Source organism: Camellia sinensis, chromosome 12 (assembly GCF_055761805.1).
Source record: "Camellia sinensis isolate YWXY chromosome 12, ASM5576180v1, whole genome shotgun sequence".
Taxonomy (NCBI): Eukaryota; Viridiplantae; Streptophyta; class Magnoliopsida; order Ericales; family Theaceae; genus Camellia; species Camellia sinensis.
This window is the reverse complement of record NC_138972.1, coordinates 81,966,531-81,985,413: the sequence shown is the minus strand read 5'-3', so window position 1 is coordinate 81,985,413 and position 18,883 is coordinate 81,966,531. Positions and strand designations below refer to the sequence as shown.

The window sequence follows — 18,883 nt, the reverse complement described above, 5'->3', positions numbered from 1 at the left end:
TTTATGATTTTTTTTTTTTTTTTTTGTGTGTGCAGGGGGGGTTATGAATTAAGTTGTGTAAAGGAAAGGAAAAGAAGAATAATTGTATAAAAAGTGACGTTGACTTTTGATCGAAACAAGACAATTCGCTATTGTTAAATAATTTGTAGGCCAGCAATGACAATAGGCCAACTCATTCGCTAGTTTCACATCACATTTCTCTTTGCAATTTTCTTTAATTGACTTCTCTTTTATAATTAAACCAAACTTTTATTTTTATTTTTTCAAGGCATATATTATTTGGTTTTGAAACATTAAATAACTAAACTTTAAAAAAAATAATAATAAAAAATTACAAATACTTTTAAAATTTACTTAAAATACAAATTATTCCTTATAATTTGAAAAATTATAAATGCACATTTATTAAAATTTTTATTTAACAGAATTAACTAAAAAAAATCAAATTCGTAATTGTTTTCCTATACAATTATAAAATTACTTGAATTATTAATTGAAACATATTTTTAATATCATCAAAAATTGTTAATTAACTTGATGATTTATTAATAAAATGAACAATTTATTATAAAATTAGAAATCTCAGAAGGTGAAATATAATTTTCAAAACTACAGAAAGCAATTAATATTTTAATCAAATCTCAAGAGATGTATTTGTAATTTATTCAAAAAAAAAAAAATATACATATATATAATCAATCAACACATGTACATAAAATAAGATTCCATAAGGTGATATACTACATCCATAGGGCAAGTGTTCAAAATGATAATCACAAAAAAAATAAAATAAAAAATAACGATGATAATCTAAACTTGAATGAGTCCAACCAAAACCTGACCAATCACCCACCACCACCACCACCACCACCCTCAGTCAAATTTAGCCTCTTCAAAAAATAAAACTAAACAATCCGTTCAAAATAAAAAATGAAACATAGAGGAAATATTATAATGCATCGACGTGCAAAACAAAACCATGCACCACCCGACGGCGTGGCATTATTGTTATTTTTTGTTATTCCATGGCTTCACAGTGAAAAGCACCACAAAGAGGATGATAACCAAGAGTATGGTAATTCCTATACAAGTCCACTTCCTGGTATTCTTCTGGTGCCTCCTGGCCACACCAAGCTCCTGTGCTCCAACTCTGACAAAAGAGCTAGCCCTATTCACCTGATTCTCAATATCATCCAATTGCTCTCCTTGAGTCTCCACAAGCACTGCCATGTCCAGAAAAACTTGATGCAATTCCTTCAGATTCCTCTCCATCTCCTTCACTCCTTCATGCCTCTCTTGAATCTCCATTATCGTCTCCATCACTCTCCCTCTCCCTTGCTCCTGAATCGCCTTCTGCAAAAACGTCTCGCTCTCTCCCGTCGCAATCAACCGATCGATCGTCGATTCATCCGCCTTTTCACCTGTCACTGTGTAGTATCGTCGTTCAACTGTCTCTTTGTACTCGGCCGTGATTAATTGCCGGATATCTGTGAAACTATTCATCGAATCGTTCAGTTTTTTGCGGAGCCCGTTCACGACCGAGCTGCGTGTGCGATCCGAGGAGCTGCCGGGGCCGCACCCAGGGAGGCTGCGGTTGGCGGCGTTGTTGCGATCTAGGGCTTCCAGCCGGACTTTGATCACTTTGGCCTTTTTCAGAGCTGATGCCACGTCGTTGTCCATTCGAGATCGTAGATCTTTCACTGCTTTTGCGCTGTGGAGTGTTTTGCTTTGTTCGTGAGAGGTTTGGAGGTTGTGGTAGAGAGTTTCGAGGTCTCGGAGATCGTCTTTAATGGCTTCTACGTCTTCGAAAAACTTGTCGAGATTCACAGCTCCTCCTCCGCCGGTGGTGGCGGAATTCGACATCTGGACATTGCCTGGAGAGCCCTCGCTCCGGAACCGAGAGAATGAGCCTGAAAACAGATCGTTCATCTTGATTCTGCAAAATTCAGGAATCAAATTCTACAATTCCTATATATATATATATGATGATGATGATGATGATGAAATTGTGGGTTTTTAGGAGAGATAAGTGAATTCAAGGGAAATGGAATTGGGGTTTTGTAGAGAGAGAGAGAGAGAGAGAGAGAGAGAGAGAGAGAGGGCGGGTTTCTGGATGAATATGAGTGCCGGCTTGATAGTCAAATAGGTCGCTGGTTCAACAAATGAGGAGAGAGGGAGAGACCGAGAATGGTCAACTGATGGTGATGAGAGAGAGTTTTAAGAAAGGGTCATAAGAAAGGGTCATAGGAGAGGGCTGAGCTTTACGCGGTAAAGAAAATTGAGAAATTTCGCAGAAACAGAGGTCTTTTGCGTGTTAACATTAATTTGAAGGAGAGGACGACGAAGAAAAACAGGGAAAAAAAAAAAAAAAAAAAAAGAGAGTAATGCTAGACACCCTAAATATTCTATTAAAAATTTTACTAAATGTTTTATATGGGTGTGAGACTTACACAATGTGGGTCCTATGTCTCACACCCATATGAGACATTTGATAAAATTTTTGATAAAATTTTTAGAATTTCTAATATTTTTGAAAAAAAAAACAAAAAAAAGAAGTAGAATAGAAATTAGCAAACTAGAGGTAAAGCATTTATGTACATACAAATTAAATACAGTCACTAGTACGTCCCACCATTTTTTTTTGAACGGCAGTATGTCCCACGTTTTGCGAGAAAGTTGGAGGAAAATGTCATACATCTTAAATTTTTTATTAAATGTATGATTGAATATTTTATATAAGTTTGTGAATTTTATAAGATATTTAGTTATGTATTTGATAAAAAATTTTATATCAGTAATATTATCTAAAGTTATATCCAATTTTATGTTTAATTTTTATGTTTTTAGCATTATTATTTTACAAAATATTTATCAAATGCGTGTGTAATATGAAATATTTGGTAAAAATATTAGGGCTTTTAGCATTATTCTATAAATTAATGATTGGATTAGGAATATGCTATTTTAATAATTTTTTAATTTTTTTGATTAAAATATTGGTTTGGAAATATGCTATTGGTTGGTCGTTTCACACACCAAATATAAACACTAAACTATATCAAATTTTTTAGAATAATAGTAAATTCAAGAATTGATCCACTGGAATAATTGTGAAATTAAACTAATTTAAATGTTAAATGTTAAATTTCTGAATTAATTTTGATAAAAATATTAAGAGATATTATGACTAAACGAGAGTTAAATGAAATTAAAAAAATTGAACTGACAATTAAAATTAGGGTTTGAGATATTGGTTTTTTGAAAAATCTTATGGCAAATAATTCATCACTAACCATATAAATAAGACATAACATCGGCCGTCAGTTGCAATCCGATTTGAACTACCCAATATTTCACAACTACAAGTTTGAAACATTGATCAAGAGAATGGTTGTGTTTAACTGTAGACGTCCCCGAACGTCCCGGGAGGGAATCCCGTTTTGTTCATTTGGGCTTACTACAGTTCGGACTCAAATGTCACGGTTCTTAATCTAATCCCGCAATGTGCAATGCGAGATTGATAAATCACCAAAGAGTCCAAATCTGACAAATCGTTTTGAAAACAGATTTTTGAAAGAAGTGCCAAACATGAACCGCTTTGCCAGATACAGAGTCGCCACCTAAATATTTTATTTTGGGGAATTTAGAAAACCCTGACTCGTTGCCTAAGGCCACGTGTCCGTCATCACCAAAGTTGCCTCGGCTCGAGAATTTGGGTACGATTGGGGAAGGTCACTTCGTAAGCACCCTGCTCGCCCGATCAAAGATCGGCCTCTACTAACCATGACATCTTGTTTTTGAAAACACATGTGCTCTTATTTCGATTATTAACCTAGAATTACTATGTGATGCGCACATCAAAACAAGTATAGACTAGATCGCCTAATTTGGGACAAAGCATTGCATATCCGTTTGTTTGGAAATTGTTTGAAGTTTGCTACTCGCAAGTAGGCTAAAACACGGATCCCAATGAATTGTTCCAATTCATGCAATCCAGCCTTCATCCACATGCATTCAGGCAGTTATATCACATAAGCAATTAGCCTCATAACAAGCATGCTGTCATGTTAACATTCACATACATGCAAGATGCTAAAGTATAAACACTCACAGTGTACTCCGAGCTAAAACAGGAAACTAGTTAGTAATCAATGCATGATCCTAGTTCATGTTAGCAATGGCTAATGCAACACATGCAAAATGTAGCTAGAATAGGCTCGACTAACCTAAGGATGGCATGTGAAATGCGACAACTCGATACATGTTTTCAATTTGGAATTGGAATTGGAATACAATGCAGTTAGTATGATGCGCCGAGCCCGGTGCATGCAATACAGATGAATGATGCAAACATGTATAGCATAAGGATGCTAAATTAAATATGCCCTAAAACTAACTATCGTAAGCGGTTAAATAAAAGGGAGAAAGACATGAGATTGGAAGACATGCATCGCACACACACACGCTTATTACACAATCACGCCCTCTCTCGGAGGGACCAAATAATACAAACCAAATAAATAATTAACTACTCCAGCTAAATAAATATTACAAGACCTCTAATTAATTAACAAATTAATTACAAAATAAATCTAAGTATGAAATTCAAGAGGCCGTCGCAGCTCCACCTCGGAATGATGGAATTATGCATGCTCGATTCGCCTCGCTCGGAAACCCGTTGCCATGCCACATGTTGTCTCTATTTGCACTGTTCTGCACCTCTGAGGACTGTGAAAATTCTGGGAATGCTTCTGAATTACTCCCCGATCATTATGGGATATCACCGGCCAAGATTTCGGACCACCGGCTATGGAAATATGGTCATCGACCAGAAGTTGGGCCATCGGCTGGACTTTGGTAGCCGGCCGGCACTGAAGAGGGCAGACCGGCCATCTGTTCTTGCAGAACTCTGTTTTTGTTGCAGCAGAGGACAGACAGTGCATGGCAAGGAATTTACAAGACAATGTATGCACGACCACCCTCCCTATCATGCTATGAACTCAAGGGGGTTTGGTTCTCGACTCTCGAGCCACCAATCACGCATTTCAATGCATGATGGCTAAAGGCGCCAAGTGTGCAATTTGATATCAAATGAAATGTACAAAAACACATAAGGGCCCCAACCTCTATCATGATTGATTCAAGAGGCAAGGGATGCGCACATAATGTTATGCAACCTAAGCATGTTAGCAAACTAATGCAACATGAGCATGCAAGCAACAATGCTATACAAGGCAACTAGCATATAACAATATGCAAAGACAAGCATGTAACTTAACAAGTATACAAGATGGATGAACATGCAACAACATGTCAATAGGCTAACATTTAATAACATGCAAAGGCAAGTATACTTAGACTAATGTAATACATGCATGATGAACTTAACAAAGCAACACAAGCATGCAATAGGCAATAGGAATACAACCTAAACCTGTGAACATGTATAGCATGCAACAACATGCAAAATGAAACAAGCATGCAACAACATGGTGAGATGGACTTACACTAATATGGGTAGCTCTCAAGCATGCCAAAATTAGTGGCCAAACATGATGGAAATGAGGCAACAAAACACATGCAAACATGCAAGGTGCAAGGGCTCTAACTCATAGCATAAGATGCAACTCTCCTAGTGCATTGAAAAGATGAAGTATGGCGTATAATGACATATATTCCAGCTCTGAAATGACATACAAAATGGTTCCGAATCATGCAAACGACTCACACAATGCATGTAGGAAAACTCAAATACCGAAACTAGTGAAGCACATTACACTAGAGGTATGCAAAACGATGCTCGAATGACCAAACCAACCCCAAACAGTCCTTATGCAGACCCAAAACAGTGGCAAAATGGACTAAGATGATGCCTTGAAGTGCACAAAAAATGAAGCTCATGCAATGGCTCACAAATGGGGTATAAAAGCACAACTCTCAAACACATTGAAGACATGATAAACATGAGAATATGACACACCTATAAACTCTGAAATATCACATTCAATGATGCCAAAACACTAAAATGCCTCAAGCAACACATGCAAGAGACCCCAAAACTCAAAGGTAAGCAAGGCTATTACACTACAACCATGCATGGCAGGCACCAATCGACCAAGAGGCCTAAAAACAGAGCTAAGGCAGCCCAAAATATGAACAAAACATGTTTGGAGTGTGGCCAAAAGGTTCTAGAATATAGGGCCAAAACAACATGCAATGTAAGCTAGTAAGCATGATTTACACTACAAGCCTATGAAGCATGTAAGGGGCCACCAAACCAGCCAAAACAGATTCATGGCATGCCAAATGATGGCCAGAAATCCACTGAAACATGGCCAATACATGGAAGAATGATGTGCTACTTTGATAAGCTATGAAAGGGATTACTCTACACATGCAAGAGGCAAACAAAAGGGGACCAAACCAGCCATGGACAGAGGCTAGGCAGGTCCCAAAAGCACCCAAAAGTGCCTGAAATAGGCCTCCAAATGATATAAACATATGCTCCTTTGATAGGCCAAATCTGCTAGTAAACAAGACAACAAAGGAGAGGGGATGACCCTCTCCTTCTTAGGACCTCAAAACACTATCCCCACCACTGAAATCCCTTTGGATTTTAGTGGTGAGAAGGCCAATACAAGGTGGTCCCGAAGCTCACAAAAAAGGCACAAAAATGAAGCCAAACAAGGCCTAAGAGGGGGTAAACAAACCTAAATACAAAAGTAATCTTAAACAAAGATTAAAAGCATAAAAAAACAGAACTTTTATCAGTTGTACACTAAGCTCAAAACAGCATGCAAGATAGGCTAAATCTTGTGCAAAAATGGGAAATAAAGAGGGAAAAGGAGTTATCCTTATAGCTCAGCAAAACCAGCAGGTTCTTGGACAAAAAACCAGCTCTTTAACCTCTGAAAATACCCTCCAAGAACCTTAGATGAATGGTAGAGATGTGTGGTTGTGAGGTGGCGTGCAAAGGGGCTAAGAATCTCACTCTTTTGAACCCAAAATATAGAGATATAGAGAGAGATATATCTCTTGTGCCTTAGACAAATTTTTCAACCTCTCTAAAGGAGAGGGAGGCCCTCTCTTATAGAGAAACAAGAGGGTTCAAGCTTCTTGGAGAAGCTAGAGCAAAATGTTCAAGCTTCTTTGAGAAGCTAGAGTAAGGGTTCAAAAGGTTCAAGCTTCCTCAAGAAGCTAAAACAAAGGTTCAAAAGGTTCAAGCTCCCTCAAGAAGCTAAAACAAAGGTTCAAAATCCTCCATACACGTGTATGGAGGATAGGGTCTGTGCCAGCTGGCACAAAATATCTGCATAAAGCAGATGAACAGGGTTCGGCTAGCAAAAAATGGCCGATCGACCAACACCATGGCTGGTCAACTAAATAAAGTGCCGATCGGCCAATACACTTGGCCGGTGGCAAGAAAGCAAGGCCGGTGGCCTCAGGCCATGGTCGGTGGGTTAAGGGGGGTGGCCAACGAGTCACTTCTTACCCTCAGGTGCAAAAACCACAAGTCCTGGGTCCAGCCAAGCACAAAACAGTCAAGTTAAGAGATCCTAAGGCAAGGCGCGCAACCGAGACCTCCGAGAACTCAAAACGAACACAAACATGGATGATCATCGAGTGTTCAAACGATGACGTTCAAGTCTTGAGGACGGTCAAAAATGGGGTGTCTACATTAACGTACATGGACGAGTTATATCAAGTAGCACGAGACGTTTGCTCTAAACTATGGTACCAACACGACTCGTCTTTCGTAGCATGACTTATCTCATACTTTGAACACAAATATAAAGAAAACTAATGTATGAAAAGCATTAAACAATCACAGAGAGTAAAATACTTGAAGAGATGAAAAAGAAAAATATTATAAACTTCTAAAACATCCATACATTCATTCAAACCGTTTCACAATCAAAGCCTAAGAAAAATCCCTTTACATGGTTAGGGTTTCATCAAAATTTTAAAATTGGAAGAAGAAGAAGTCACCATGGGAGACATTTTTCAAGCTTTAAATTCCTTTGGTTCAAACCCTAGGCTCTCTCTCCCTTTTCTCTGAAATATTTTCAAATCCTTGGTTAACCCCTTTTTCTTCTTTTTATTCCCAGCAGAAAAATCCAAAATTTTCATGCACGCAACCCTAAGTGGGTCACTTGAGCGGTGGTGGGCCACACGTGCGGTGGAGCTTGGCGGCACATGCAGTGAGGTGGAAGGCTGGGATTTTTCACTCCTCGCTCGGAGAATCTGTTTTCGCGCCCTTTTTGCTTGAATTTAGATGTTGCCTACCAAATATGTACAAGTGCACAAAACACATCATCTCTACCAAATAAATAATATTGAAATACTAAAAATGTAACTTAACTGACCTTAATACAGTACCTTTCGGCCTATATTAGCTATTTTCATAATTTTTTAATTTTTTGACTAAAATATATGGTGAAAAAAATTAGTATGTTTAAAATATTTTTTAGTTTTTTACAAAAAAAAAAAAATCAAAGATTTCTTCTTATTTTTATTTATTTATTTATTTTTTGTATAATTCTTTAACTTTTTTGCTATTATAAGAATTTTCAAACTTACAAACAAAAGCTTATAAAAAAATTAGTGGGATTTGGGGAAAACTGTCTATGACTGAGTTTTTTGTTTTTTCTTTGAACAAATAAATATAGTTTGTTTTGTGGTCCATTTTTGTGTTTAGACTTGGTCTGTGTTTCGATTAAAAATTTATGTAGGAGTTTGTCGAGAAAAATGAAATAAAATTTACTTCTATTTTATTAAAAAAAATTATTTTATAATTTTTTAATGAGTTAATTATCTAAAATCGTATTTATAAATGTTATGGTAGTTTAGATCCTATTTAACATTTTTCGAACCAATAAGTCCTATTTAGTAAAATTGAGAATATTATCAGTTTTTTTTAATTTTTAAAATTATAAACATTATCAATTTTGCATAGTAATATTCTAGATAATTGTTTCACTAACTAATGAAGAAAAAATAGAGCATGAGTTTAAACGTTTTTACTCTTATACCTATTGGTTTGATTTAACTGTCCAATAAAACCAAGAACATTAATAGTTTTTTTCAGTTGTAAAACTGAGAACATTATTAATTTTTTTTATTTTTAAAGTTTTTTTTTCCAGTTTTGCACATCAATGTTTCATTATCATGCTCTTTTATAGACACAAATTTTTTAGTTTTGCATAAAAAAAATAATTTAGTTTTTTCAATTTTTTCAAAAACAATTTGCAAATAATTGTTTTTTAGTTTTTCTATTTGAAAATGGATATTTTAAAGTTTTGAAAATCAAAATAAATGTCAAATCATCATGTTCTGTTATAGATAATCATAAATGATGAACAATCATTGTTTAAAATATAATTCTGACTATTAAAAATTTAATGGGATTTGAAGATCTAAAAAATCTTCATTAGGGCTTAATAGAGTATAAATTCATAAATTAGAACTTGTGTGTAAATATTCCCTTTTTAATCTAAATTCATGATTTAAACACAATTTTATTAAAACTTGATTCAGCCTGTCTCTAGATCTCAAAAGAGGAATGGACTATCCAAACTATGCTAATGGGCCAACTATGGATTCTATTTTGATGATCTAATTGATTAATATTTTAAGCCCCTATATGCTAATCATTTAAAAATTAAATTAATCTGATAATTTTAACTACGGTCCACATGATTTCATCACATTTGCTTTGAAGGAAAAAAAAAGAAGACAATAAATATATTTTGAAAATTCTGATAATTATTAATTTTGTATGGCCTTCTATGTGAAGCATCTACGGAAAAAAATTAGGTGAATACGACAATTATATATATTTTTTCATTTTATTGTATTTATTTTCAAAAAAGCAGACAAGTATGTTTTAGAAAATAAACTATCACTTTTTTAGAAACAAATGTAATATCCAATTTTTTTTTCATTGATATGAACCTTAGAAAATGAACAAATTAAATCATCAAATGCAACCTATGTTGAACCCTACGAACTCAAACAATTATCTCAAATTAAAAAGTAAAATTTAGACAACCACAACAGGGCCGGCCCTGCCCTAAGGCAGGTAAGGCTTGTGCCTTAGGCCCCATATTTTGGCCCAAAAATAGGGCCCCTAAATTTAAAAAATTGCTATACGTTCAACTTTTTTTTTTTTTTTGGTTTTAAGATCAATTTAAAGGGCCCCAAATGTTTTATTAGGCCCATGTATAATTTAACCCATATTTATTTATAAATGTGTTTGGCCCATATTTATTAAAATGAAAATATATAAATAAATAAATAAAAAACAATAGGGCCCCTAAATTTGGGCCAAAAATAGGGCCCCTAAATTTGGTAAAATATTATAGGCTCAATGTTTTTTTTTTTTTTTGGTTTTAGGATCAATTTAAAGGCCCCCAAAATATTTTTTTGGGTCCATGTATGATTTACTCCATATTTATTTATAAGTGTAGTTTGGTCCATATTTATTAAAACGAAAATATATATTAAAAAAAAAGTGTTTGGGCTCAAGAAAAATAATACATACAATATATGTGCCCTATTTTTTTTATTTTTTATTTTTACCTTCTTTATCTATTAGATTTTAGTGGAATAAATAATTTTGCTCAAAATTTTTTACCTAGGTCTTTATCAATTTTAGTTGAATAATTTTTTCCTAATTTTTTTGTTCTAATTTTATTTTATTAAATTGTTTTATTTATAATTTTAATGATTATATGTGTAAGTAAATTTTTTTATGGTTACAAACAAATAAAAAAATTGTAACTTATCGTTTTATTCATGAATTTTTTTTCAATATAAAAGGGCCCCATTTCCGAAATTCGCCTTAGCCCCGACGAATTCAGGGCCGGCCTGAACCACAATCCTTATCAATATTGTTGGACGTCTTGGTTGTGTCATTAGAATATGGTTGGTGGTGATATAGGTGGATGAAAAAGAAACCGAACCTTGAACATACGGATATAGAGGGTGTGGATTGGGTACAATATTAGGAAGAGAAAACATATATTAGGAAAAATTAGTGAAACATTCCTCTCCAATTTTATGTAATAAGAGAGGTTTAAGATAGTTTATTTTTATTAGTTAAGGTCTCTCAATGAAAATTTTCTGTGATCATACTAAAGAAATTTTGTCAGGGTCAAATATTGTCAGGTTGAAATTTTTATGAATCAAGTTTTCTCTATGAAAATACAGCAATGGTAGAGGACCACAAAATCAGTGGCTCAAACATTTTGTGGCCCTCAAACATTTTTTCATGAAAATATTGAAAGACCTTAACTACTATGAAAATATTGTATGTTATTTATCTTATAAAATTTTAATATCAGGAATCTTAAAAAAAATTCTCCAAAATATTATTGTTATTATTATTATTTTTTGATTGATAAATGTTAGTTGTTAGTCGCTAGATTAACATCTATGGGAGAAAATCTTCTCACCTTTGACAAAGTACCTAAATACTTGTACTCCCTTATGGTTAGTTTTTTTATTTATAATTAATTATTAAAAAAATAATGAAGGTGAATAATATCTTACATTGTGCTTTGATTATGTAAAATAATGAAAAAATTCAATGATATATATGCCTCCATTAAAACATAGGAGAAAGAGGGTGGGATTTTAATTATGTGATTAGTTATCGAGAAGCCTTTGTATGGAGGTAAAGTTTTAAAACACAAATTTTTAGTGAGAAAAAAAAACCCTCCAAATTTTCATGTTAGATTATGAAGTTTTTGTAGATAAAGATGTAATTTTCCGTTTTCTATTTTTGATAACAGCAAATAAAAAACATTAAAGATACCTAAAAATCAAAAATCAAAATTTTTAAGAAAAAAATTAACTTGAAAGTGTTTTTTAAAAAATGGACTCTTTTCGGAAGTCTTTCCAAATTAATTTTATAAATAATTTGTCAAACAAGTTTTGTATTTTTTTTTCTTCTCTGTTTTAGAGCATAAAAGCAAAAATAATACCAAATGTAAATAATTATCACTTAGAAATGGTCACGGAATGGATTTTTATCGGATTTGTTAATAATCCACCCCTGCTATGGGTGGAGTTTTTTTTTTCCTTACCCTCGCACATCGGGCATCCGAACCTACCCCATTCACCTGACTAAGTAAACCATAACTTGTTACATGCATTGTTCACCCGACTAAGCAAGGTTTTAAAAAGTGAGTGCGGTTACAGTAATGATTGTGGTGGCGTAACAATTGCGGGTATAAAAGTCGTAGTGTAATAGTTGCAATAATCAGAATTATAATTTTTTTTATTTTTCATATAATTTGAAAAAACGTACCTAATACAAATAAATGTTTTTTAGAATCACATTTATTGGAATTTAAAATAGATTTTGATCAATTTTTGTTAATTTTTAAATATGATCCAATATATTTCATATTTTTAAATCACTATAAAAGAAGTTTTTTTTATATTTTATTTCAATAGTTAATGACTTTATATGTCATAAATTCATATTATACCTCTTATTTTTATTTATTTTTTTTAAAAATAATTGATCTTAAATGTCTACAAAATTATTTTTGACTAATACCTGAACTAACTAAATAAAAATATTTACAATTATTAAATGAAATGATTATAAAAACAAAAATTGAGATATAAACAAAAATTATTTTGGAGCTACTGAATATTGCAGAATATGTATAATGCATATCTTATAAGCTTCTTTTTTTTTTTTTTTTTTTTTAAGAAAGTTGTTCAAAATATTGTAAATGTATGTAACGGGTCGTTACTAGGGCTGTTCAAAAATCCGTTCAAACCGGTAATCTGGACCGAACCAGACCGAATCATACTGTTTGGTTCGGTTCTATTAAGAATTGGTTCGGTTTCAGATTAAGAAATATGAGAACCGTAAAAACGGTTCGGTTAATGGATTTCATGAAAAAACTGCGGTTCGAACCGAACCGAACCGAATTTTAAAAGATATATATATATAATATCAAATTTTATTTTTATTAATTGGTTTTTTATAATTTTAATGATATTAGGATGGTATATATATGTAATATTAAGTAATGCCTTAATATTATTAGTTTTTATCATGAGTTAAATATAATTAGGCTAAGTTTGGGTACTCCCAAAAAAGCCAAAAAGTCAAAAAGTTACTCAAAAAGTTAAAAAGTTAACACTATTCACCAAAAGTCAACAATTACGGCTGCACAACTCCCAATTCAAATTTTTCCCTACAAATCAATTTTTACAATTTTTTATTACACATTTTTCAATAAAAAGTCAAAAAGTTAACCCAAACATCCATATTTTCAACCTCAATTTTTTAGTCCAAAAAGACAAAAAGTGCACTTATTTAGTCTTCCCAAACTTGGCCTTAGTTTGAGTAATTATTTTGCTAATATTAACAATTTATTCTTGTAAATAGAAATTTTTGGAACCGTAAACCAAACCGAAACCGAACCATTTTTTCGGTTTGGTTTTGGTCCGATTTTACAAGTGTTACGGTCTGATCTGGTCCTCAAAATCACAGAATCGTTATGATCGGTTCGGTTTGATTCTTGGATTTTCTTAGAACCGAACCAATCCGGACTGTGTACACCCCTAGCCGTTATGGTACTATTACAAACCATTACGATACCACTATAAATGTTACATGTGTAAATTTTTGTCACACTACAAAAATTTATGTAATAGATAATACCTACCACCACAACCATTACGTAATATCACTTTTTGAAACATTGCGACTAAGTAAACCAAAACTTGTTACATACATTGTTGTGTTCCCGTGAGGTAGATGAACTGACAAGAGTAGGAATGCAAGTAAGAGTAAAAAGATGGGTTTATTTCTAGTCAGGTAGAGAGATAAATAACAACGGGCGTGGAAAGTATGACATAGAGGGAGAGGGAGAGGGAGAGGGAGAGTTGTAACCGTCTTTATTGAGAAAAGGAAAAGTCTCAAAACAGCTACTAACGTTTACACGTTATTATTATGAAAAATGCTGTAAGTCTAAATTCCTTATTAAATAAATAAATAATTAAATATTTTATATAAGTGTGAGATTTACATAATTACAGACCCTATACTTATGTAAGATATTTAATTATTTATTTAATAAAAAATTTGATATCTCTAATATTACCCTATTATTATTATGAGATTTTGAGACTTGATTTATCATAAATAGTTTTTAGACTTCCAACAAGGAGACGAAAGGTACCAAAGCTTCTGGGATTGTAAATTTTTTATCTATTATTTATACATAGGTGGGTCTCGGATCGGATGAAGCATCCTCTGCCCCACCTTGACCTTCTTTCAGGTGGCCAAAAAAAAACACCTGCTCTCGTCCCATTTCTTCAACGGATCAGGTAACATCTGCGACGTTTACATCGGGTAAGGGTAGATTCCCATGGGGCGGTAACCATTCCACTTTTATGTTTAGATGAAATGGGGAACTAGATTAAGGGTTATTTTGGGTATAATTTATTTTTTTGACTTTTTTTTTAATTTATTGTTAAAAGACATACAAAAAAAAAAATAAAAATAGAGAAATGATATAATAGAAATAAACCAATAAGTAATTTATTTAGAGTGTACCCAAACTAAGCCTAATAACTAAACTAATAAAACTATTTTAAACAAGAGGATTGCTATTTATCATAAATTCATTATTTTTTGTCACTTATTGGATCCAGACAATAAATCGTTAAATGTCATGTTCATGTATACATTTAAAACTCATTATATCATGATAATAATAACTGAATGCATACAACAATATCGAACATATATCCCGTAATAAATATTATTCTCCTTTAATGACCCACATGTTTAATCTACACTCAATTACCAAAGATACCCTAAAGCCATGGTTGATTTGTTAAGCAAGATAAGTTATCCTAAAATTACAATCCCAAGATAACTTATTCGGAAGAAAATATTTTTAAACAAAATTGTTATATCTAGACAAGCCATCCCGGAATTGGGGATGCTGTTGCGCGGGCTGTGCAACATCAACTGCTGTGTAGCGAAATAAGTTCATTTCATTACCCATTTCGATAATTCGAACCGTTCATATTTTAAAATACATCAAGTACAACATGCTTGTAAAAAATCAAGTTAATTGAATATCGTTTACTCATTCATCCACTCATATTTGTATTCATTTTAATATTTTAAATCATAATTATTTTTTATTTTTGTAGATACAAATGTGAGTGGATGAATGGGTAAATGATATCCGATTAATTTGATTTTTTACGGACATGCTGTACTTAATGTATTCTAAAATATGAACGGTTTGCATTATCAAAATGGGTCCCGAAATAAATCCATTTCGCTGCATAGTAGTTGCTGCTGTGCAGGCTGCGCAGCAGCATCGCCAATTCTAGCTATCCCACCCTTCTTCTTTAACAAAATAATTTTGCATATAAAAATGTTTTGGAGTTCTAATTTGTGAGCTCTAATGTGCATGTGGGGCATATTTGATATGATGTTTTGGCCTTGTTTCTTTCTTTCTGTTTTTTTTTTTTTTTTTTTGGCAAATTACTTGGAAGTCCTATATAAAAGAAGAGAAGTCTGTTTAGTCCCATAACTTTTTATATACTTTCAAAAGTCTCCTACGTATTTTTCTCTTCATTTATCTCTGTGTATCCGGTGTTCTCCATTTCTTTCTCTTCCTTTTCGGCGATTGGCAGCTACGTCTTCTTCTCTTTCTTTTTCTAACATATAATCACCAGTGACCAATGACCACCATTGATTGGGGTTCACCGGCACCGATTCTTTACTTCGCACTTACTGACGATGAATGTGTTAGAAAAATAATACCAAACTATGTGGAAAATATAATTTAAAATGTGTAAACGGTTTTTGGGCAAAATCAAAACTAAAATAAATCGACATAATAACGTAACAAAACTTACGGTACATAAATAGATAAAACCTGATTGAGTCAAGTGTGTGACATTCTTTCCTTAAGACAGATTCGTCCTCCTACCAGTGCTCAAGATTCAATGGACGACTATCTCCTAAGATACAATGATCAATGTCTTACACTAGCAACACTACTATTGCAAGCCTAGTGAACTTCGTAGTGCATGTACTCTCTTTATAGAAAAATTAGACTCCGAAAAATATGAAGAATAAACGCAAAGATGAAGAAGAAATGATGACTTCTCTATCCAAATTGAAATGAGGGAGAAGGGATTTATAAATTTTTTTGTGACTCTTCGGAAAGGTTGTGACCTTTCAAAAGGACACACTTTTCCATTTCAAGAGATACAATCATTAGAGTAAATTTTAATTCAAATTTCCAACAATCTCCCACATGAATGAAATTTACGAAAAGAACATGCAACAACATGCTAGACAAAAAGAGAGTTCATTAAGGAAATACCCTGCATCGGGATATGTAGCTTTTGACTTTGAACATTCCTTAGTGAAAGCCTATCAGACTTACTAGATAACCAGTGGACGTGATGCCTTAAACTGTTTAGCCGTTTGTGTAAACCAAGATAATAGAGTTGTTCCTTAGGAGTTAATAAAACCATTTTTGCTTCTACTCCAACGTTGTCCTATATAAAAAATTGAGATTCTTTGTGGACCTATTATTGAAATCGTTACTTTGGTAAAATCTTTCACACACCCCCACATTTTAAGCATTTTAAGAAAACTTAATTTCTCTTGTTGATGAATAATTACACAAAAGTATTAATACACCCTCACAATTCTGAGGTAAAGCTTGAACTCAATAACAAAATGTAAATTGCTTTATGAATATAATTACAATACTAATTTTGTCTAAAATACAATTAGACTTCATAACTTACTTTTGTAGTACAAAGAAAAAATGGCTAATACTGATGGTAGCCACAACACTTTGTCAAATAACATTTCTTTAGCCATGCATTATTTATTTTTGTTTATTGCAACCCTTAATTCCAATCTCTATATGGAATATAAATATCACTGTATAAATACATTTACATTTTATTTGTCTTATCCAGTATTGCTGACTACGTCGACAATTACCAAAGCGTCCTTCACCCATGAAATATTTAACTAATATAATATTTCATTACGGAGTTATCGGTCACCACACCAATTTCAGTTATTATTCCAAAAAATAGTTGGAATTCCTCTTATGTCAAATCACATAAGTTCATATTTTTATCAACACTTTGATAAATAATTGACATTCATTTATAATACACTACATACCAAATCGATATATCAATTAATGACATCATATCACAAAGAATTGTAAATATTAATTATCAACTCTATAACATATGTATGCATGAACACAAATAATTAAAATTTTCAGCATTGAAAACCAGTCAAAACTGTTAAAAACAGTTTCTAAAAACAATTCCAGAACTGAAAATCAGAAAACAAATTTAAACAAAAATTTCCAGAACTGGAAATATAGAAAAATAATTTAAATTTCAGAACTGGAAAAATCAGAAAAATAAACTCTTCAAAACCAATTTAACAATTAAAATCATAACCTAATTTTAAAAAACACATTCTTGAAAACATCCACAAAATATTTTTCAAAAATTTGTGCCTTTCCTTAAAAAGAACTTGAGACACTGACATATAAACAAACATACATAATTGAAATTCTAACAATTATAAAATTTAAATACATAATACACATCAAATAAAAGAAGAATCAGATTAATTCTATAACGAATATAGTAGGCCCATTATAAAGGTGCCGTTTGGTAACATTTACGTTTTCAGTTTTCAGTTTATATTTATAAAAATTTAAAAAACTCAAATAAAAACTTGTTTGGTAAAATTTTTGATTTATAAATCAGTGGTCGTAGTTTATAAATTTGGCCAAAAACTGAAAACACAAAAAATGTATTTCCGTTTTGAGTTTTGAGTTTTTTTTTTTTTTACCACCCAACACTAGCCACCACCCGCCACCATTTTCCACCACCGTCTTCCGCCACCACACCCACCCCCCACCACTACCTGCCACCACCCCCCACCAGCCACTACCCACCTGTCACCCACTCGCCACCACCACCACCACCACCACCGCTGCCACCACCACCCACCACCCACCTGCCATCCACCCGTCACCATCCACTACCATCCACCGCCCGCCACCACCACCACCCGCCACCTACTTGCCACCACCACTTACCACCCACATGCCATCACCACTAGCCACCCACTACCACCAGCAACCTGCCACCCACCCGCCACCACCACCCACTACCACCATCACCCACCACCCACCTGCCACCACCACCACCATACACTCACTACCACCTACCACCCGCAACCGTCACCCACCCACCCACTCACCACCACCACCACTACCCACCACCCACCCCCCACCACCTGCCATCCATCACCTACCTGCCATCACCACCACCACCACCACCCACCCACCTACCCACCCATCCTCTCCACCCGCCATCCGCCATCCACCACCCGCCGCCACCACCACCACTACCATCCACTCGCTATCACCCACCACCCACCACCGTCACCCACCCACCCACCATCACCACCCACCATCCGCCCACCACCACCCGCCATCCGCCACCCACCTGTCACCACCACCCACCACCCGCCACTACCACCACCACCACCACCCATTCGCTACCACCCACCACCCGCCACCGTCACCCACCCATCACCACCACCTACCCGCCACCACCACCCACCCATCACCACCACCTACCCGTCACCACCACCACCACCCGCCACCTACCTGCTACCACCACCTACCACCACCCGCCACCTGCCACCACCAGCTACCCACCACCCACCGTCACCACTTTCCACCATCGTCTTCTGCCGCCACTTGCCATTTCTCACTCTTTTTTATATTTTTAAATTTTTTTTAAACATTTTGTCAATTACTAAACG

At 34.2% G+C, this 18,883-nt stretch overlaps 1 protein-coding gene across 1 annotated transcript; it reads right to left on the bottom strand.

Moving 5' to 3' along the window:
• Positions 1 to 660: 660 nt before the first annotated feature.
• Positions 661 to 2,806, bottom strand: LOC114317160 (syntaxin-121). The gene has a single exon (XM_028263856.2). The coding sequence runs from the start codon at positions 1,927 to 1,929 to the stop codon at positions 1,009 to 1,011; it is 921 nt and encodes a 306-aa protein (XP_028119657.1). The 5' UTR covers positions 1,930 to 2,806; the 3' UTR covers positions 661 to 1,008.
• Positions 2,807 to 18,883: the final 16,077 nt, after the last annotated feature.